This window comes from Didymosphaeria variabile (assembly GCF_027946475.1).
Source record: "Didymosphaeria variabile strain IMI 356815 chromosome Unknown scaffold_7, whole genome shotgun sequence".
NCBI lineage: Eukaryota > Fungi > Ascomycota > Dothideomycetes > Pleosporales > Didymosphaeriaceae > Didymosphaeria > Didymosphaeria variabile.
This window is the reverse complement of record NW_026611626.1, coordinates 1,870,599-1,891,735: the sequence shown is the minus strand read 5'-3', so window position 1 is coordinate 1,891,735 and position 21,137 is coordinate 1,870,599. Positions and strand designations below refer to the sequence as shown.

Here is a 21,137-nt window from a genome sequence, read left to right as displayed (position 1 = left end):
AAGTCGACATCCTTCCCAGGTCGGCATTGGCGGGCTCGAACGTCATGCCAGGTCTTGGTTGGGTAGCCGCTTAGATCTGAAACGACCGCAGTTAGTGTGGGTGGCCTGACCTTTCGACAAGGCTGATTCGACGCGTCTTACAAATAGGTAGGCATCATTCCCGCACGAATGACATTCGACAACCACGCTACCGCGATAGCTTGCGGAGCTGGGCGTCAATTGTCTCCACGGTGGCAGTTGCTTGGTGGACTGATGCACAAGAATGCATACGCGCTGTTGGCGATTCCTTCGAGTCAAGGGACACTGATTCGATCTTCAAGAACCGCCTTCGCAGTTTTGTTCGCTCGCATTCGATGCCACAACTTGGCTTACATTAGAGCAACGACGCAATCGGACCACGCAGGTTGACGAAAGCGCCAAGGCAAAAAGAGGCGAGCTACCCAACGCCACGGCTTTTCTTGAGCAGCTGCATTTCTTCTACACCGAGGTTGACAGTGCGACACGCATCATACAACAGCACAATGGCCAATGGATTGTTTTCGAGACCAAGAGCTCACTGAGGCTGCCCTGTGCCACACAGATGGGATACATGGCACACTCGACAGCGCCTTCGATACTACATCGCACGGGATACTGCAGCTCTATGTTGCAGGTGAAAATGCTCGTCCCTGGCGGCCTGTGATAGGCCATGCAACACTTGTGGTCGGCGCTTAATCTATACATTGACAGCATATCTGTGCTTGACAACCTTGTTGAGGGGGTACCAGTCGGCGAAGGCAATATAGGTTCCCTTTTCAACCCGGAAGTAATGTTGCGGCTTACGTTGGCTGGAGAAACTTCTTGCTTGGGCTCGCCTGCAGGCACTGTACGCTGTACATGCCCTTCTTGTCATCCGTGAGAAAGCAGGGAACATACATGGAGCCGCGGACAATCTCCCATGCCCCACTGATCCTTCACTGACCACGGTTTGACGCCTCAGCACACGGCAATCGTCGGGCTTCTCGCTATGAATAGGATTAAGCATAACGGCACCTCCCACGCAGCGGGTTTTCCTCCCTCATGGGATGGCCCAGCACAACGGGGCGGATGCACCCGCGGATGCGTGGTCGGCCTGATGAGTTGCCAATCGTTGATGACGGGTCACGTTTTGCGTCGCGTGGCTGATCCTTCGCCTTGGTGATGGTCAACCAATGAGAAACGTGTATGATGCATCCAACCGCATGGGCGGAAATTCCATAGCCTCACGGCCCCACGTCTGAGGAGGAGGAGGAGGAGCATGCGGGCAGCGCCTGGCTTCGTCTCACCCATCTTTCGCCCCATGCATCCCCGTTGGGGCGGGTGTAACTCACGATTCGCTCTTTAAGCGAGGACTTGCACGCGTACGCTATACCTCTTTTGCTTAACCTGCATTAGCGTCGATCATCTACCATGTCAGTTTTGAAGCGAAGAGGCCTACCACCAAACCTACACAGTACCAGACGAGTCTACAGCAATCAGCTATTCACCGTGCGCGAGATGCAGTGGCCCCCACAGTCGTCTTTGCTTCCATCGTCACGGCGAATACAAGCATCGCTGAAGCCGAGCAACGAAGAGCGCAGACCGTGAGACTGTGCGCGCATGAGTGGACAGGGCTGAGTCTGACGGGCCCAGGGTCGCGCAACAGGACAAGCCCTGCTGATTGAGGCTCAACTGACCGTCCGGTCTGCAAGGCGCGGTTGTGTCGCCGCCTGCTTGATGCTGTTTGTGAAATTCCAGCATGCTGAGACGTGTAGTCGCGCAATTCTGAGTATGGGGCTTCGGATGATGCACCGGCGACATGCCGTCATTTGCATCTATTAATATATCACGTCTCTGCGTCGTTAGTCTGCGAAGGCGGGAGGTGGCTATGGAAACGGTCGCGTTTCAGAAAATCAAGCTTTCGAGATGCCGAGAGGGCAATTTACTCGAGTAGCCCCCCTCGGTCGCCGTCCAACATGATCGCCGAACTTCACTTTACGAACGCTTGGCCGTCAGGTCTACTGCTGCGCAGTATTGCCTGCATGAGGGTCTTCGTCGTCGCCGACTTGAGTTTGGACGACAACGCAAGAATGGGGCGACAGCTTTGCAAGTAGGGCTGCATACTTTACGATATCGTACACCTTACTGCGTGGGGAAACTGTCCTGACACTGTGTAGACCTTGAGCGCAGTATACACTGCACACGGACACAGTGCTACTCGTAGTGCGACAGGGCTGAAGTCTCGGGCCTGCGCCGGAACGGAGGATGCAGCCATTCGACATGCGACGACGCTGTACTTTCGCATGGTACTCGTACGGTCTCCACAGGTCGCTTCACTTGTACGTAGCATGCGGACTTTCGCTATGTTCCGAGGTCTCAGTATCTACTCTAGGACCCAAAGAGTAAGAGGCGCGTAGACTGGAGATCTGCAAAATCGGTGCCCCGAGAAGGTCGTGGCATGTCGCTCGGCGCTTCCGATAAGTTCTCTGGGCAGTTCCAATTTGCGCGCTGCAGCGCTCGCAAAAGCTGGTAAACCTTCAGCCCTGAAGTGGAGCTCCCCGTCTTGGCCGTAACGTGACGGCCGGCTTACTCGAGCACGTACGCTAGTCCCGGATTCGCTCTGTGCGACTGTACCTAACGTACTGCGCACTCCACGTCCACCTCACTGTGTAGAAACTTCTCCTCGACATTGCTCAAGCGCAAAAAGGGGCCTCTTCGTGGGCGCATACGCACTCACACGCGCCCAATAGACGGGAATGGTCTTATCGCTTGGGCTTAGGCCCATCGCGGTATGGTTCCCCCTCCATCCAGAAGGGACGCGTAACGAGGCGAACCCAAACAAGACATCGTGAAAAGCACGAGTCGACATTGCTACGTGATCATCCCCACTGCCTCGTAAGACCTCGCAAAACCTCGTAAGGTCCTCGTAAGCTTGCCGCGGCAATTGTACGAAACTTCTGCTTGTTGTCGTACATGCGACAAGTGTAGATTCTGGTTAATACAAGCCTGCAGCCAGGCCGATATCGCGCTACCGCCTCTGTAGGAGCGGTGACTCCAACATGCACTCCCTAGCTTCTTTCCTTTCGTTGTCTCTTCTCGCATTCGATCCAGTGACGGCTACACCTATTTTAAAGAGGGAGCATGCAATCCATGGCAATGCGAACTACATCTTCAACGCGATACACTCGTCGGTGCGCCAATGGGGGTCCTCACTCAATCACAATGGCATGTCTTTCTTCATGGCCACCGTACCAGTAGGTACACAGTTGTACCATGGAACATCAAAGAAAGAGGAAGTAAAGGGCATGGAGTGGCTGGCCTTTGAGCCAGAGCATGCGCTTGTGTTTGCGAGACCGAGAGGTCCACCTCGAGGCAAGCGCCCAGGTCAGGGTGACGAGGACGACCATGAGAAGGAACGGCAAGAACTACGAGGCCGGAGGGCAGCTGAGAATGAGGACGACTGTGAAATGAGGCCCGATCCGTGGTCAAGACAGGGTCACGCCCATATGCCTGCACCGCCTGAAATTCAAGGTCCTCTGCATCATCCACCGCCTGGACACCCCCACGGCCCAGACAACAACTCCCCTCCCACCGGGCCACCACGAGGACCGCCGCCGCATCACGACTCGCACCCGCCACCTCCACCTCCTCCGCACCATGGCGAGCAATCCACCGCACCTCCGCCAGTACACGACGACGAACGTCAACGCCTACTGACAGATGACGAGCCACCACAAAACCCTCCCAGCCGTGGAAAAGGTTACCTCCATACCTACATCCCAACGCGCCCCTTGCGCCTCCTCTATGTCGATGGCCTTTCAGCAGGCAAGACCTCAAACGGCACCCTAGACTCGCAGGACATCCTACTCCTGAACATGACCGCACCGCCCGGCTCCCCTATGGGCGGTGAAATCGCCCGCGCGCGTAGACTGTGTCATCTTGCCTCCACGCTATGGGATAAGAAGATCGACGGCGTCCTGCGCATGGAAGCTGGGTTTGAGATTATCCTTTGCGAGTTTGAGGGCACGGTCAAGAGGAAGAGCGTCGTGGTGTATGATGGAGAGAGGGATGAGAGTCCTGGAGGGCCTCCTGGAGGGAAAAGGGGAAGAGGTGTGATGGGTGGGTGGAGGTATATCAAAGCTGTCAGCGAGCGGTTTCATGGGATTGGCGGGAACAGAGTGACGCTGGACTACGAGAGGTTCGTAAGCGTGTTTGCGTATGATGATCAGGAAGAGGAGGGGATGGGCCTGTGGGACAACGATGTTGTGAGCGACACGCCGCATCCAAGACTTATTAATGCATTACCGGAGCAGTTAGAAAAGGTCCGGGACGCAGTCACTAGGATGGTTCTTGAGAAGAGCTGGGAAGAAGAGGGAAGAGACTGGCAGGCCGTCGCAGACATGGTGGTTAAGAGATATGGCGAGGCGATACATTATCTGCATACCGATGCTTCCGTCCGTCGCAGCAAAGAGGCCTTCGCCACCTACCTATCTGCGCTACTACGGCCCTTTGTATCTCCCTCAGCGCGCAACGCTACCCTCGAAACTGAGCGTTGCGTCGCTCAGGTCATTCCGCCATTCCCGCTCCCTCCGCACAAATCCGCATCGCTCGCACACACGACGCTCCATACCGTCACAGCCCACATCTGCAGCACGCTCATTAATGCGCTCGACGCATCAACACTGACACTCTCGCGCTCTCTTGCAGCCACATCTAGCCCGCCTTATCACGCGCTTGACCTCATCGATGGGCTGGTTATCCGTTTACAGTGGACGATGTGGAAGGAGTGCGGTTCGTGTGCCGACGATGAAGTTTGCTTCATTCCGATCTGGCCAATGGGCAGTTTAGAGAACCATAAGAACCCGCAGTGTGTTAAGGAAGATGGCGTAGGAATGGGCTATTGGGGTGGTCGAGGGGGACCGCCGCCGGGAGAGGGCCGCCCTGGAGAAGGTCGTCCGGTACATGATGATCCTACGCATGCACGCCCGGGACCTGAGGGACCGAAGCTGAGAAAGCATCAAGGTACGGAAGGATCGGGTCGCCCATCTTCAGCTCATGGTGGCCGAAAGCATGACGATTGGGAGCATGACGGCTGGGAGAAAAAGGGCAGGCATGGCGACAGACCATGGCACGGTGGTCGAAAAAAAGTTGAACATTGTACTCCGCGGAAGCATGGTGTTCCTTTGAACCACGCTCCCGACCGCTTTCACGGCGGCTGGGACCGAGGAGCATGGAGCCTGTTCAGAGGAAGTCTCATGCAGGTGGTAGAGTGGTTCGGTTCAGAACCGCACAACGTTGAAGTGAAGGTGAACTTTGTAGATACCCATACTCGGTAGTGGTGACGCTGGTTGTGCAACGGCAGATGAAGACGGCAGCTACTTCTTCGCCCGCATCCCGCCAGCTTACGGCCTGTACATGTCGCATAATGTGCCTTTTTCTAGGCAGCCGTTTCATTTGTTTGAATATACCTCGCTTCCAATTTCTTACCTATTGACAGACCGGTCGAACGTCCCGATTCGTATGATGTGCAGTGAAGGGCGTTGAATAATCACCAATTAGATGAGATATGTGGTTGTTGAAGTTGCTGCTGACCGGACCATGCTACCTACAGTATAGAGCATAGGCGTAGCGTACGGGCCATGAAGCCACGTGGGGCACAAACGGCGGAATCTCATACCCTATACAACCATCGTGCATATGGATTGAAGTAAGACATCTCAAACAGACAAGCTCAATGCTTGATCGCAAAGGTCTTCGAATCAGTGATCGTTGAGAGAATACCGAGGCTAGTAGCTAGGATTAGACGAGCGTAAGACGGTTGTTATTCCACCAAGATCAATATCCAGCGGCAGGGGGGCTCTTTACGAGGGGACAACGATCAACGGAAAGCCGGGCGGTCAGCTCTCGATGCGAGGCAAATTTCATGATCGTGTCTGGATGCTGACATTAACAGCAGACTGCTGACCCGCCGCGCAACGTCTGGTCTGGTACGGGTAGGACCGTAGGTACTATGGCCTTACACAGTACATGATCCTGACCACCATCGAGACATGACGAAACGGCAAGCTGCGGAAGGACCCGAAAACCAAGCTGCTTGTCAACACATACGTTCCCAAAATTCTGCACATAGGTGTCAGACTACAGAGATAGCTCGTGTGGCCCTGGTATCCTGGTGTCTTGGAGATAGACTGCCAAAGGTGGATGCGCCTGGACCACATGGTCGCGCAGCATGCTCAAAACGGAAGCCGTTCGTCGGTATCTCAGTACTCCGATAGCGTACCGATATCGACAATGTCATACTAAATGTAGCGGTAAGACTAGCTATTGCGAAACGGCGTGACCATAGATGTAGCGGTGGCAGTGATACATCGTCAAAAGAGTTGGTAATCTTGGTGTAAATCCATGGTACGCCATCAGCTAATGGAAAAGGTCCACGAAAGTCATTATGTGGCGACGATTTTTCGGCGTCCGCAAAGATCAAGCAGTGCGTATGATCTGTAGTCCAGCGGTCAAACCGAGGATCTGGATGACTTGCATCTGCACCGTACAGAGACCCAACTACTACGGCAGAGCTGCGGGACGATGATTGACATAGAGTCGGTGTGGACACTTTTGGAAACTTCGGTCGTGCTTAGTGGTGAACGTCGGAAACATCATCGCGCCAAGTTGCCTTGCGAGTGAGGTGGGCAATGATCGCGCGGGTTCCACAGCGCCTGATTGGTTGTCTCTAACCATAGATGCGTAGGGCTGATTATAATTGCAAGCTAAACTAGAGCCAACGGTACCTGGCGGTGTCGAAAGATGAAAACATGATCATGCAGTCGCGTGGTACCGTTGGAGGCGTCGGCACTGTCACCGAGGCGGACATTGCAAACAACGGCGGAGGCACGACCGAGGGGCTCGCAGTACTGAACTAAGGGTGGAGCAGTCTAAACACTCAGAAAGAAAGGTTTTTTGATTGCTAAACAGTTCTTGGTAAATGCCATTGTTGGCAGGACGGCGTCACGGCCTCGCGCTCGAACTTTGGAAAAAGACCCGTCAAACTAGAACTCCGTGCTAATGACTCTCATCGAACGCGCATGAAGCTAAAGAAATCTGCGTACAAAAGGGATTTTGAGTGTGCCGGGCGGGTATGTTTGATCTGCCGGCTTTCAGTGATGGTAAATCCAACGAGCACGTCTTTATGCTCCATCATGAGTACGAAAGGATGACCCAATGAGGGGTACTGTTTCTCTTTCAGCTGGGATTGTTCGGCGCCAGGATTGAGTTTTGGGCCCAGTGAAACTCGGTCAATCGCGTGTCCGGGTGACTGCAGGTGCAGGTGGAAATGGAGAATCAGTACTGTGGGCCATCCTTTGATATGATTGTCTGTTCCAATGTGCCAGCTCAGAGTAGATCGCGCACTCCGGAGGCTCCAATCTTTACAGTGAGAGACTGCATGCAAGAGGAATGCTCATTGAGCCTTCCTATCATTTTCTGTCTATGCTGACCGCAGTGCGATGCAGCCCTTAGCTACTAACATATTCCTGCAGCTGCGACAACCAAGAGTATAGAGGCCTAGCGAACCAGATAGCTTCTCTTTGGGCGTCCTTTGGCTGATCTGTGCGTAAGGATATGCCGATTCATCATCCTGGGGCTAGCATCCCACAATTCCGTAGAAAAGCGGCGTGGCTGTGATGTGGCCTGGGGTGACTCCCTCGTTGAGATGGCTTCTAATTTTGGCATGGCATTGCCTCAGTGATGCGGTCGAACAAACGTCGATTCCAGAGTCCATGCTTCAGCCAGGACGAGGACGACCATCAGGGCCAAACCCCGGGAAATGGTTGAGACCATCAGGTGGACTGTTGAGCAATGACCAAAAGCCATATATTATAGCAACAAAGAAGGATATGACGACCAAATGTCCTACCCATTCGTGCAGCCCAGTGTCAGATGCTGATGTTTCGATTTCGGTGCTTGCCGTAGATGAGTCGTCTCGCTCTTGCCAAGTGCCGTAGTTGTATGTTGGGGGAACCCCGCCTAACAGTGGATTCGTGGCATCATCGTAGGATGGAGGGGGCGCATCGGGCCCATCATGATATCCTGGCGGATCATGGTGACCCGGCAGAGGGCCGTCATGGATGGGGTGGTGATGATGTGCGGATGGCTCCCACGCTGGCGGGGGTTCAGGGGCAGGGCCATGTGAAGGCTGCGACTGTCAGTATCTCTGGGCACAAGGCGATGGCATGGTCAGGTTATAGCATACTGGTGGATGATGGTCCATGGAGATGGCGGATGGCGCGGCTGCAAGTAGCCGGAGAAGCTGCGGGATCCGGAGCTTGTGTGGGGTCAACCGTCAAGTTGCTGGAGGCTTGAGGCTCCTGCCGCGCATACGCCGGGACGGAAAAACGAGATGCCGAGCACTCGTGTCAGGAAGGCGCGACGGTCTTTGAAGCTCACCTGCCACCAGGCAGACGCGAGAAGGACGCTTCAATTGCTCCAGCCAGCATGTCCAGTGCGCCCGATCCGCTCTACAGACATCGCATATATTGTCCGGCCCAGGATGGCTCATGATTCTTCTGCTAATCTCCAGATATTCTCGCCAACGGGCTCCGGTCGCTCCTCACCCTCGCCCCGCGTAACGCGCAACCACGCCGAAGACGGTACGTCACAGTCAACAAATGGCTGCTTGTACATGCAAGCTTACTGAAGCTTGACAGCGCTGCAGAAGAAGGACAAAGGCTTCCGACGCTATGCAGCTGGTGTCGAGCGCGCACTCGCACTGTGGGACACGGCACAGCAGGAATGGGCTGACTACATATCGTTCTTGGGGAGGCTTTTGAAGGTCAATATGTCCATCTGGCTCTTGGAGGAATTGCGCTCATGTGGCTGTGTTCCAGGCTCTGCAGTCTCATCCTTCCGAAACAACGGTTATTCCCCATAGCGATGCAGTCGCACTCCGATTAGCGCAGTGCTTGAATCCAACATTACCCTCTGGAGTACACCAGAAGGCGCTGGAAGTGTATTCGTACCTGTTCGCAACCATTGGTGTATGCCAAATCCAGTTCCTGTAGCCTACGTATGCTGACCCAAGCCCAGAAAGATGCGCTTGCTCGTGATCTTGGTCTCTACTTCCCAGGACTGTCCTCAGTGCTCTCTTTTGCCTCGCTCTCGGTCCGGCCACTCTTCCTAACCGTATACGAGAGCCACATTCTGAAGCTCGACGGGTCAGCCCTTCGCCCCGCGCTCAAGGCTGTCATCCTGTCTTTGCTCCCAGGGTTGGAGGACGAAACTAGTGAAGACTTTGAGCGCATGGTATCTGCGCTCGACAAGCTACGTGAGGCTGTAAGGAGTCGTTCGGAGGGAGTCTCAGATGCAAAGACCGAGGCCGGTTCGTCGCACTTCTGGCAATGTTTCTTCTTGGCGGCCATCACAAACGCATCCCGCAGGCAAGGTGCTCTTGCCTATCTTGTGCGGCGCTTGCCAAAGTTCAGCCTTCCACAACGGCGTGCATCCGTTGCGACAGACTCCGGTGCGCTTTCCGAAGGGCTGTTGGTCGAAGCTGAAGCCGCCATTACTCCAGAGCCGGGTTTGCTTATTCGATGCTTCGAAGCTGGTCTTTCTGATACTCAGCTATTGATACAGCGAGGCTTTCTCGATTTGCTTGTTACGCATCTGCCTCTAGACTCTCCCGTACTGCAGGACCGAATCGGCAAAGAGGATCGAGAGCGGATTGTAGCTGCTGCTGCAGGCGTTGTTTCGCGGAGAGACATGAGTCTGAATCGAAGGCTGTGGGCCTGGTTTCTCGGCCCCGAGCCGGCACCCGATCTGGATCGCAACGACGCTGTTGCATCACCGATGCAAGACAAACACGGCCCAGCATCCGACCCAGCAGCCTACCATGCCGCCTATTTTTCGCACTTCGGTCTTGAAGCGCTGACTCAGAGTGTGTTGAAGATGATCAACAAACCTACCAAACATCCTGCTGAGCGCGCAAAACCGTTTCGTGTGTGTCTGTCTCTCATGGACCGGTGGGAAGTCGGAGGTTTGATTGTGCCGGAGATATTTCTCCCCGCATTACAAAGCATCGAGTCTTACAGTGAAATAGCTACGAAAGCTCAAGTCGACGAGGTCTTGCGAAGCGCAAGTACGTTCTTTGATGGCGTCGACAGCGGACTGATCTGGGGCAAATTGATCCAATTAGTCACGACCTCGCTGGAGCCGGACTTTTCGAGCCCACGAGAAGCTCTTCGACATATGCGATTAGCCAAATTTGTCCTGTCCCGCTTCAATCTCAAAGAAGAAGACATGCTGCTTCATCACATGCCACTGATGGTCTTCTCCGCACTCGCAGCATTGAACAGTAAATCCGGCAGTGCTTCGAGCCTATCCACCTATGATCGAGAAGTCGTAGATCTTGCACTTGAAATCATCGACTCGCTCATTCAAATCGTGCCTGATCGAGCGATTAGGGGATCCCAAAAGCACAAGAGCACCGATGGCACAGACCAAGCAAAGAGTGTTGCTCTCGAGAAAGTACAAGCCTTCTATGATGAATCCCAGGGCAGTCTGGATATGGTAGAACCCCCTTTCACCGCCCCCCAACTTGGTCACTTGATTATCGAAGAATCAACGCGAATGTTTTTTGCCTTTGTTCAGCTCCACCCCGAGATCTCTGCGGAGACGCCTTCCAAGATACTGGCAAATGCTATCGTCAAAGTCCAGCAATTCGACGTCCTGAACGACATGGAACCGTTCGCAGTGATTCAACACGTCCTGTCAGCGCCTGCCAGCAAAAGCGGTCCACCACTAGCATTTTCTCGCCTAAGTGCAGTCACCACCGTTCTTACTGGCCTACAGATTGCGAAACCTTCGGACCCATACATTAGCGAATCTCAGATTGGTGAGATCATCCACCCCTTGGTTGCTGCCTTTTGGCAGTATCTTTCACCGTTGATGCCGAAATACCATGTAGAGGCTGTGAGGTGCATACTGCAGTTACACAATATGTCGCCTTCAAATCGTGTTGTAGAAGCAGCTTTGTCATCGATTTTGGTGCATCACACGCTGGAAGGGTCATCAAGCCTTCACTCTGCTGATGCCAGTCGTCGATTTGCGGTGATCTGGACCCATACTATGTATGAGCTCAGCTTGCAGTCGGAGAAGCGCGGTACTTTATCACGTCGCACGAGTGCAATGAGTCTCTCGAGCCTCGCCACCCAGGAGGTCAGCTTCCACTCCGTGCTCTCAAGACCGCTAATGCTCCTCCTGGATCTGCTTGGTGAAGAAGGAACTGAGGCCGTCGCTGTGATCAGCACTTGGCTTGAAGATCTTCCAACTCTCAACAAGGTCTTCGAGGTACTAGTCACTCATTTGAAATCCCTTCGATGCTTGTCCAACACCGACAGTCTGGCTCCTGGTATAGCGCAGCATCCAGGAAGCTCACAATTCACGGGAGACGACAGCAAAGATTGTCTCTACTATCTAAAACATATCCACAACATACTGAAACGACCCTCGCAACACACTTGGGCGACGCTAGCTGAAGAAGCCGGTCTACGTCTCAATGAAATAACACCTAGGATATCATTGCAAGAGTGGATCGTAAGGAATTGCCTGAAGACTATCTCTCTGGATAATAAAAAGGAAGATACCAGAAAGCCAGCACATTTGGAAGAGCTTTACCATGTGTCCGTTGACATCATCTCTAGAATCTACGGCAGTCCATTCGCGCTAGCTTTAAGGGACTTGGAGCTTGAGATTCCTCTGATGGCTCGTCTAAGGTCAGCTGGCCCTTCGCTGCAAAGTCTGCTACTCGGCGCCTCTCTACATGCACTGCGACTACGTCTCACTCGACAGAAAGAGGCCCAGATACCAGAGCAAAGACTCCAGAGCTCTGCATCTCACAAGTCAAGGCTATCTCTGGCTACCAATAGGGACTCCGTGGAAGTTGAACCTGTGCCTGTTCCGCCACCGCCTCAACTAGTAGACATTATCAAGTATGGATTCTCTTCCTCGACAAGTCGCCTTGTTTTAGACGATTGGGTTAACTTCCTTGTGGAGGTGCTCCCGCTCTTTGCAGATGCCATTTTCCAAAATCTACTTCCCCTAGTGGAGTGTTTTTGCAAGGAAATCCAGAATACGTTCGAGCAACTGAAGGGTGTCTTTTGTATCAAAGAAAACGCCGAACAAATCTCGCCTGAGACAACTCTCATATCCCTCATTAACGGATTGGAGCAGATTCTTGCTAGGGCACATGACCGTCTCATGATGCAAGAGACAAAGTCTGTAGCCAACAAATCACCAGAGCAACCTCAAGGCTTTTTTGGCAACATGGTATCAGGGGTATTTGCATCAGAGGCACAGCAATCACGCACGCCGACAGCTAATAGCAGACTAACCGTGTTGCTCTGTTTCCAAGACACTGTACGCATATGCTTCGCTATCTGGTCGTGGGGAGGTTATGCGACGAGCGGCGGACAACACGATCCGACATCGGCTTCTTCATTTGGTTATACCTCCTTGCGCATGCGAAATCGAGCGAGACGAATATTGGAACATTTATTCGCTGCGGAGGCGCTGGAATGCTTGGAGACGCTCATTGTGTTGTGGTCCCATTCTCCCAAAGACGATACCCAAGTAGAAGCCATCATGGGTCTTCTCAACGTATTGAATGGTTCAAAGCCAAAACACACCATTCCAGCAATCTTTAATGCTGTATACAGTCGAACAAATCCAAACGCCCTCGACCCCAACCGCATGTCTACCCTGACATCCGACCTTACAGATACGGACCTTGTTGCTTTCTTGGTTGACTACACTAAGTCCCTAGAGGATGATGCCATGGACGAAATATGGCAAGATTGCACTCTTTTCCTGCGAGATGTTCTCGCAAATCCACTTCCTCATAGGCAAATATTGCCGCTGCTCCTCGAATTCACGGCCGTCATCGGGCAAAAGGTCGACAACACCAACTTCGGCGAGCAACGAAAAATGAGGAAGGAGCTAGCAGTATGTAACTAAAACATAGAATTTGATCGACAATGCTGACTTGAGCACAGGACATATTCCAGCGTATACTAACTGCTGTCTTCACCACACGTCCAATGGGCCACTTTCAGGAGCCCAATTCCGGCCAGGGAAATGCCAAAGCGTCAGAGAAGCTTTATATTTCCACAAACAGCGCCCTCTCGCAGAAGCGTGCTGCGGACATAGTTACTGTATTGAACGCCATAGTTCCACATCTTCCCATAATACTTGTGGAAAACGAGCGCGTCTCAACCGTGGCGACAAACATCGCCACTTCGGTCATTGGCCCTACCTTTCGCACCAAAACTTTCCCCGAAAACGTATCGAGCGGCGTCCTAGACCTGCTCCAATCATTAGCCAGAGTCGCACAAGGCAACAAGTTTTGGAAGAAGGAACTCTACGACGCTTTCAACGACAGTCGATTTTTCAGCACATCTTTGCCCCTGCTCAGAGACTCCTGGCTGCCCATTTTAGCTCAATGGGCACACTCCGATAAAGATCGTTTACCAGAATTGCTAAGTAGACTGAGTGCGCCCACGACAGCAGGCATAATGTTCGGCGTAGGCGCGTCTTCTGCCCGTCAAGAAGCAGATCGCAAGACGCAACTCACGCTCCGCCGCATCGCGCTCCTTGTCTTGTCCAGCGCCGAAGATGCGTTCACTTCAAACGTCCCAGCCATCATGTCCTCGGTCACGGAACTCCTAACCGCGACCCCCGCGTCCTCACCATCTTCAATAACCCGCGCAGATGTCTTCATCCTTCTCCGTGCACTCATCCTCAAGACATCATCTATCCACCTAGCCTCCTTGTGGCCGACTATCAACGCCGAACTTACATCCGCCTTGAGTAGTCTACTTCCCGATGCGACGAACAGAGAGCACTACAACAATGCAGGCATCATACAGGCATGCAAATTGCTGGACGAGCTCGTTATCCTCAATCCAGATGATTTCCAGCTCATCGAGTGGCTTTACATCTGCGACACTATTGACGCCGCATATCCGACTGACGCCGCCACCTCTTCGTACCCTGCCAGTCTTGCAGACGAGATATCACAAGTGCTACAAGCCACCGGATCTTCGATTTCACGTCCGATGACACAAAACGCGACCGAGGACGGTGGCGAACCGCAAAGGATGCTGTTCTTGGATCCGCTCATTGAAGCGTTGGAGAGAGAGGAGGGTGCTGAAGTGATCGAGATGGCGAGGGGCGAATTGATTGATAGGGTTGTGCGACCTTTCTTGGGGAGCCTGGGTATGTTGGCTTTTGAGTCTACGTATGGAGGTGGGGAGATAGACGTGGATAGTGTTTGGGCGAGCGTAGTAGCTGATGCTAGGGGTGTAGAGTAGTTACAATAATTATGGGGAGATTGCGTCCCTTTCGTGTACGGGTGAGTTGATGCCGTTGAATGTTACATCAGTATACTTGTGAAGTTGTACAAGAAGATATAGACCAGGAGTAGGTTCTGTCTACTCATGCACTAAAAGAAACGAGCTATGGAGCTCTACTCAATATCACGACAGACGTACATGTCTTGCGCCTCGCGGCATGCTCCATCTATCACCAGCCACTCTCGACTACTACTCCCTCACCGCTAATGCACTTTTCATGTCCTCCACCGGCCAGCCCTTTTCATACGTATACTCGGTAGCCACATCCGACTTCATCCAAGCTCTCTTACTCGTATATAACTCAAGCAACCTACAACTAACATCAACCACAAACTCCGCCGGCGCCCCACTCGCCACCCTCCTCCATTCTCCCACCGCCTCATCTGCCCAAGTCAACGTAAAATCCACCACGAATTCCTTCAACAAGCTCCTCCTCACTGACCCGGTATTCTCGTACACCCAAGTAATCGCCTCTTCCTGAGGTGTCCCCGCATCACCGTCCTTCAAGATCACAGGTACGATGTTGGCAAAGAAGGTGGCGTCTTTGAGCTCGAGAGCGAGGAGGAATGCTTCATAGAGATAGATAGTGAAAGACGTGCTGGGACTTGGAATCGTGGAGTCGAGGGAGAGGGAGAGGGAGAGGCGGTCAGGTGGGTCTATGGTCCAGAGACAGTAGAGGAACAGGGCTTTACGGTCGACGTTCAAGTGCACGACCGGGTAGCGTGGGTCAACTGGGGTGGATGGTACTGTCGTAGCTGGCTGTAAGGGTTGCGACAGGGTGCCGGTGGGTTGTCTGCTGGGTGCGTCATTCTTATGAGTTGCACCCTTATTTCGGTGGAGTAGAGCGAGAGAGGGTTGAGTCTCGCGGAAGAGCTTGTGCTTGAATAGTTCGGACGTTCTGACCAGCGTATCTGTGTTTATCTTGAACACTTCGTCTGTGTCGCGTGCTTGTAGCTGAATGATTCTACCACTGCGATAGTCAATTATAGTTTTCACGCCATCGAGATGTGTAGGCGCAGCATACCTGGGAGCGAGCTTCGTTGGTAAAGGTGTCCTTCGCTTGCGGGGAGACGTCGCAGTGTCCTGATTAGTGTCCGCGAGAACATCGGTACAAGATTCACCTTTCCGCTTGTGAGAAGACGATCCTGCGGGCGGGGTGCGTACATTGTCCAGTGACGACTCCTGCCTGGATATCGGAGCCGGGCTTGAAGGCATTTGAGTTCGTGCCATGGACTCGTGACTTAAAGTGCTACCTGAGCTTAGGGTATCCTGAGTATGAGGCGTGCGTCTTGGGGATGACATGTTGGAAATGGTGGATCTCCAACGACCTATAGTGTTGAAGATTGTGGCTCTAGGGAATCCACGGTGAATGAAAATGCAATGCAAGGATGTGTTCTATCATAAGGGTGCGAACGCCGCTTTGGCCTGTGCTAAGCATCAAACTTTACTCGGGTTGAAAGCAAAGCTTCGCGCTGTCGTAGACATTTTGCTTCTACATATCATGCATCGGATTCCATCTGTAAAAATTCAGAATGAGAGTCAATGACACAAACAAATTCACAGTTCTTGATAATATAGGTTCGAATGTGATCTGGTTGAGATGACCTCGGGACCAAAGAGTATATTGTGTGGCCTGTTGAAGTTGATGGCGCAATCAAAGTTGCAAGGCGGATAGCCTGCGGCACTGTCTTTTCGAGATACCTTAGATAAAAGAAATGCCAGATTAGCGAAGAATCGAAAGGCCGTGGTCCTTTGTCAATAACCCAGAGTGGACTAGATACCACCTGCCGCCTAAACTATATGAGCCTTGAGCCAATCACCACTCGTGATAATCTTACGTGATCAAGCTCCTACACTATAGTGCCATCTCATCCCTTCTTCCTCCCAATGCTGTTTCTCACCAACGAGTTTCCAGTCTGCCCAAAAGATGCCTCTCAACTCACTTCCGCCCGAATTGACTGTCACTATCTTCGAGCTGCTGGACCCTTTCTCATGCTTCGACTTCGCGCTCACCTGCAAAGCTCATTGGAACCTCAGCAACATCCTCCTTCAGAAGCACCAGCGACTATTCGCCGAAAATCGTGTAATCGATGCCAGAGACTCGGCATACCCATATCAAAACCACGTCCTATGGGACAAGTTGAAAGAGATATTGGACAACCCGGTCGTTGGGGAGTACGTCCGCGAGATCAGTTTACCCAGCTCTCGCGCGACATATTTAGATGGAAACGCATCACATGATTTCCAGCTCACCGCCCAGAGTGCACGACTGCCACAAGAAGACTTTGGTCGATATGCTGTGGCGGGTCACCAGATCGAAGAACTATATGAGTCGGCGAACATAGGTCTCACACCTAATGGCAGCACCTGGGACGAATGGGTTTCGAAAGGTTCTTCTGAGCCAATTGTTGTAATGCTTGTGCATCACATGCGCTACCTCAAGACGTTCCGCTTTACGGATCTGGAGATGAGTGCAGTCTTCATGAGATGTCTATGCGCTATTGCAGTGTCATACGGCGCCTCCGGCAACCCTGCACTTGCTCCGAAACTACCCCTCCAGCACCTTACAACGGTAGCAGTTGCGCACTGGGATACCGAAATGTCGTGTGACTTCGACTGGTGCATAATCTTCTGCGCTATACCTAGCGTGCGCAACTTCATAACGCATGCTATGGGGGGCGATGATGTCGGGCCCAGTCTTTTTCAACCTGGGTCATTACCAAATTCGAATGTCAGGGAGCTGGTATTTCATTACTCGCGTTTCGGCACATCTGCCCTTGTAGCAATCCTGGAAAACACACCATTTCTGGAAAGAGTAAGCTATGAAATTGCTAGTACAACTGTGGATGAAAGTGTGATGCCTACACCAAGGCAAGATCTGAAAGCTCTTGTGGAGCATGTCGGCCACTCATTGCAGCATCTTGTCCTTGAGATTCTTGATTATGGCTACGAGGAAGTACGTCTTCCCCAAAATGTTAATGAGTAGATGTGCTGGTGTATTAAACGATTGTGTAGTTTGAAGACGATCTTTCACAAGTGTCGCTGCGCGGATTCCAGAAGCTCAAAACCCTGCGAATCGACTGGCGCTTCCTTTGGCCTGTGGACATGGTTTCATTTTCTGAAGAGGAGAAGTCCGATGGTGGCTTTTATGAGGAAGAGCCGAATGCGAACAACGACTTCGACCCACGAAGTCTGCTTCCAGCGTCGCTCGAAAAGCTCTATCTCACTGGTTCTTTCACCAAGGAGGAAAAGGAGGAAGTGTCTAAGATTCGAGAAGGGCCCAGCGAATTCACGCCGTTGCTGAACAACATAAACATCAGAGATACGTCGGTACGATTCGAGGATGAGGATGTCCCGGGAATCCATGCAAATCCGCTGATGAAATATCTAGAGGGACAGGGGTGAGTGCCCACCTCGGAAGATGATGGTTCAAGCTAATCGTTCCAATCAGCGATCACTAAGAGGTGCAAAACATCGCAAACCATATGCAAAGGGTATATACCAATCGCAACTCGAGCGAAAGCTTCCATAAGAGCCCTTCATGGCTGAACGACGTCTACCCTGTGTGACTCCGGGCTTGACTAATCAAATTCGAATGCCCATGATTGGACCGAAAGCTACGGTCTCATCGCTCTTGTTGACCGACCACCACAACTCGCAAGTATTCTCGCATCTTCAAAATGTAATGATCAACCTGTCCAGGGTAGCGGGCGTACAAGATTGGCACCTTCTCAACATGTACGCAAAGTGAATCGGCATCTATGGAGCAATCCGTAGTTGAATTAAACCAAGCAGCCTGTGAACATGACCACGTTCATCAAGGCAGTGGAGATTTGCAGACTCTCTCATAATGGTAATGAATTCAAACCCGGGGGTTCCGTCGGGATCTTCACTAGATTTGGATCGCCTCACGAATCTGTTTCAGAATAGTTGTATGGCTGGGGCCCAATGTATGTCGTCACGTTCAGACCATTTTGGAGGATGAGATCCACAATCTTGGAGTCGACGCTTTTGCTGCCGCAGCAGATAACTAATTTCTCTGCAAGGATAAACTCTTGTTGGATCCATAGGCTTTTCCAATAAGCATGCAAGAGTAGATTGGCCAGGCCAGACCTCTATAGTCCTTTGATTCACAGAGCTAAGGATCCTCTCGGAGTTGTGCAACAGGTCCTGCAGATATCCGATTGCCATGTCGGTGACCTCTGTGCCGGGGCCAAGCTAGACCACACCCTTGGCAGCCTTGCGATGTATTTGGTCTTTTAGAGCGACTTGATGATTGCGCTCCTCGAAGTTCTACTGATCGACCGAAATTGCCTTAATCCAGAGGTTCTGAGCGTTCCCCGTTGCTCACTTGGTGCAAAGAGTCCCATAGACTCTTACGCACAAGGAATCGTTACTTGTTGAGCGTTATTTCGAAGGAAGATATCGCTCTCCCCATGTGTAGGATAGTGTTGTGAATTCTCGTTGTTCCAGCTGCACGTTCCGCAACGTACAAGCTATAGTAGTTTGGGAAGACCCGGAAAGCAGCTTGATCAGACGGATATAGTTCGTCCTCGAGTGTCTTGTAGAGGTTCTGTACACGGAATATAGGCCGTGTGACGATTAGGTTGCATCGTGATATGGGATGGAAAGTTAACGGCAACCGACTTGAGCGGCGGCCTGTAATGTGGACAGAGGTGAAGCCGGAAGGCGAAGGCCAGCGCAGCCAACACTATGACAAGAACTTGCTAGAAGACGACATCGAAACTATCCAAAGAGCACGTGTCAAATATCTACTTGCCCCCGATGTAAATCATAAGCTGAGTGGCTGATCAAGCTGATGCTCGGCGTTCCCGTGGCCATTGGGCGGCATTCTGGCTGGAAGTACAGGGAACCGCTTGATGTAAGGTCGAGAATCACCAAATGTAGTTTCTAAACGACTGGATGACATCAGTGTATTCGATGAACCACAAACGGGTTCGAGTCACCTTTGAGGATCCCCGGCCGGACCCACACTATACCCGAACCAACGATCACGTGTCGATAAGATAAGCCAACATTCATCCCCAACTTTTTTCCACCTCTCCAAAAACATAACAACATGGCGCCAGCAAGAGGAGCAGTAGGCGCAGAAAAAAAGGGCCGTAAGAAGAAGAGCAAGAGCCGGACGCAGAGTAAGTTATGCGCAAGTTTGGACAAGGCATTGCTGATCATTGTAGTCGAAATCTCGTCTTCAGAAAGCGAGGGCGACACGCCACAGCAGAGCAGCAAGAAGTCCAGCAAAGCCAGCGCAGTGGTGGGTCCATGTGTCCCATATCTTCTCTGCTGAGACGGTTCTTACATAAGTAGCCATCGAAGAACCAGCAGAATGGCGACATACCTATGACAGACGCACATGATGCACCAACATCATCGCCATGTACATCACCGTCACCAGCAACTTCAGCGCCAACACCATTAAAATTCAAGACAACTCAAAATGATCCAGAAGAGTTTTCGTCCATTTACCTGAAAAAGGTCACGGCAGAGCTTGCGGATGACCTTGTCAAAGTTCGCGACGCACAGGATTTCAAGGCGAGCAGTTTGCCTATGCTTGTACATGCGTTGAGGCAGGGGTCGAGCATCTACTCGGCGGAGGAGAAGAAGAGGATTGTCAATGCGACTGGCTAGTGTAGGGAAGCATGCATGGGCGGCGTTCAGGAATGGGATATGAGTTTCGGCCACCGGATTGTGGCTGCAATGCAATTTCGCAGTATTATATTGTCAAAGATCAAGAAGGCTTTCAAGTATTCGTGTTTGCGTCTGGGTGCATCTCAATGCGCCTCCACCGCAAGCCCCGACCTCCACTCAAGTTCTATCTGCCAGGCAAGCAGGTACGGATGCTTGATTATAACCATATCTTGCGCCAACTTCATCACCTTCTCCCTCTTCGCTTCCTTTTTCCCAGCCGATAGCACAAGCAGCGTATCGTACGCCCTCTGCAGTAGCTTCTCCTCATACTCCCTCCTTACCTCATCGTCGCTCGTCCAATCTACAACGCTCTGGTATATATCCTCTAGTGGACTTGCTCCATACACTTCATTCTTGACCTCTATCGTCGTGCCCTCAAGTGTCGCGCCGAGCCTCGACCTGCGCTCATCGATCTGACGCTTGATGATGGATGCCTCTTCGGCTTCGTGGATCTCGGCAAGGCGCGTGTAGACGGCGGCGGGCTTTGGTAGGCGGCCTTCGAGATAGGAGTAAATTGGAGAGGTGGGTAGTTGTGTAGCGAGAGCGCGGGCGTATTGTAGCTTTGTGCCGTGTCTTCTGGCGTGGTCGACGAGGCCATCGATGGCGGTTTGAGCTTTATGTGCATCGTCACTATACTTGTTAGCAGCTGCCCACAATCGCACCTTTCATGAGAAGCACATACAGCTCTGCATATATCTGCGCCAACTGCACTTCGACGTCTATGCGTTCGTCCACTTTTGCGTTTCCTTGTCTCAGATACAAGCCTCTCAGTCCCAGCCAGGCCTGCGGATCTTGTGGCTTGACCTTCGTCGCGTCGTTATACGCTTGTGCTGCTGAGTCCATTCTCCCAAGCCCTTCCAACGCGCGTCCTATGAACAGTTTCGCGAAGTAGTTTTCTGAGTCCTTCGCGAGCACCGTGTTCGCTTGCTCGATGGCTTCATCCCAGTTTTTAGAGTCGATTGCCGACTTTGCGGTTTTGAGTGCAGCCTTGGTGGACATGGTGGCAAATCGATGCGGCTTGGAGAGGGTAGA

The 21,137-nt window shown here is 52.3% G+C and overlaps 6 protein-coding genes across 6 annotated transcripts; 4 read left to right on the top strand and 2 right to left on the bottom strand.

Annotated features, from left to right (window-relative positions):
* Window positions 1-3,236: 3,236 nt before the first annotated feature.
* On the top strand, window positions 3,237-5,333 carry N0V89_009753 (uncharacterized protein; the record flags this gene model as incomplete). The annotated part of the gene is made up of 1 exon (XM_056218502.1): window positions 3,237-5,333. One exon carries the CDS (start codon window positions 3,237-3,239, stop codon window positions 5,331-5,333), a length of 2,097 nt encoding a protein of 698 aa, XP_056067767.1.
* A 3,206-nt stretch (window positions 5,334-8,539) lies between these two features.
* On the top strand, window positions 8,540-14,354 carry N0V89_009752 (uncharacterized protein; the record flags this gene model as incomplete). The annotated part of the gene is made up of 5 exons (XM_056218501.1): window positions 8,540-8,639; window positions 8,697-8,821; window positions 8,877-9,026; window positions 9,076-12,987; window positions 13,038-14,354. The coding sequence occupies 5 exons, from the start codon at window positions 8,540-8,542 to the stop codon at window positions 14,352-14,354; spliced, it is 5,604 nt and encodes a 1,867-aa protein (XP_056067766.1).
* Window positions 14,355-14,585: 231 nt separating this feature from the next.
* Window positions 14,586-15,611, bottom strand: N0V89_009751 (uncharacterized protein; the record flags this gene model as incomplete). The annotated part of the gene is made up of 2 exons (XM_056218500.1): window positions 14,586-15,366; window positions 15,421-15,611. 2 exons carry the CDS (start codon window positions 15,609-15,611, stop codon window positions 14,586-14,588), a joined length of 972 nt encoding a protein of 323 aa, XP_056067765.1.
* A 712-nt stretch (window positions 15,612-16,323) lies between these two features.
* Window positions 16,324-17,801, top strand: N0V89_009750 (uncharacterized protein; the record flags this gene model as incomplete). Its single annotated transcript, XM_056218499.1, has 2 exons — window positions 16,324-17,352; window positions 17,412-17,801. The coding sequence occupies 2 exons, from the start codon at window positions 16,324-16,326 to the stop codon at window positions 17,799-17,801; spliced, it is 1,419 nt and encodes a 472-aa protein (XP_056067764.1).
* Window positions 17,802-19,476: 1,675 nt separating this feature from the next.
* On the top strand, window positions 19,477-20,045 carry N0V89_009749 (uncharacterized protein; the record flags this gene model as incomplete). The annotated part of the gene is made up of 3 exons (XM_056218498.1): window positions 19,477-19,549; window positions 19,595-19,671; window positions 19,725-20,045. 3 exons carry the CDS (start codon window positions 19,477-19,479, stop codon window positions 20,043-20,045), a joined length of 471 nt encoding a protein of 156 aa, XP_056067763.1.
* Window positions 20,046-20,188: 143 nt separating this feature from the next.
* Window positions 20,189-21,104, bottom strand: SKI3_2 (Superkiller protein 3; the record flags this gene model as incomplete). The annotated part of the gene is made up of 2 exons (XM_056218497.1): window positions 20,189-20,735; window positions 20,788-21,104. The coding sequence occupies 2 exons, from the start codon at window positions 21,102-21,104 to the stop codon at window positions 20,189-20,191; spliced, it is 864 nt and encodes a 287-aa protein (XP_056067762.1).
* Between the last annotated feature and the right edge of the window lie 33 nt (window positions 21,105-21,137).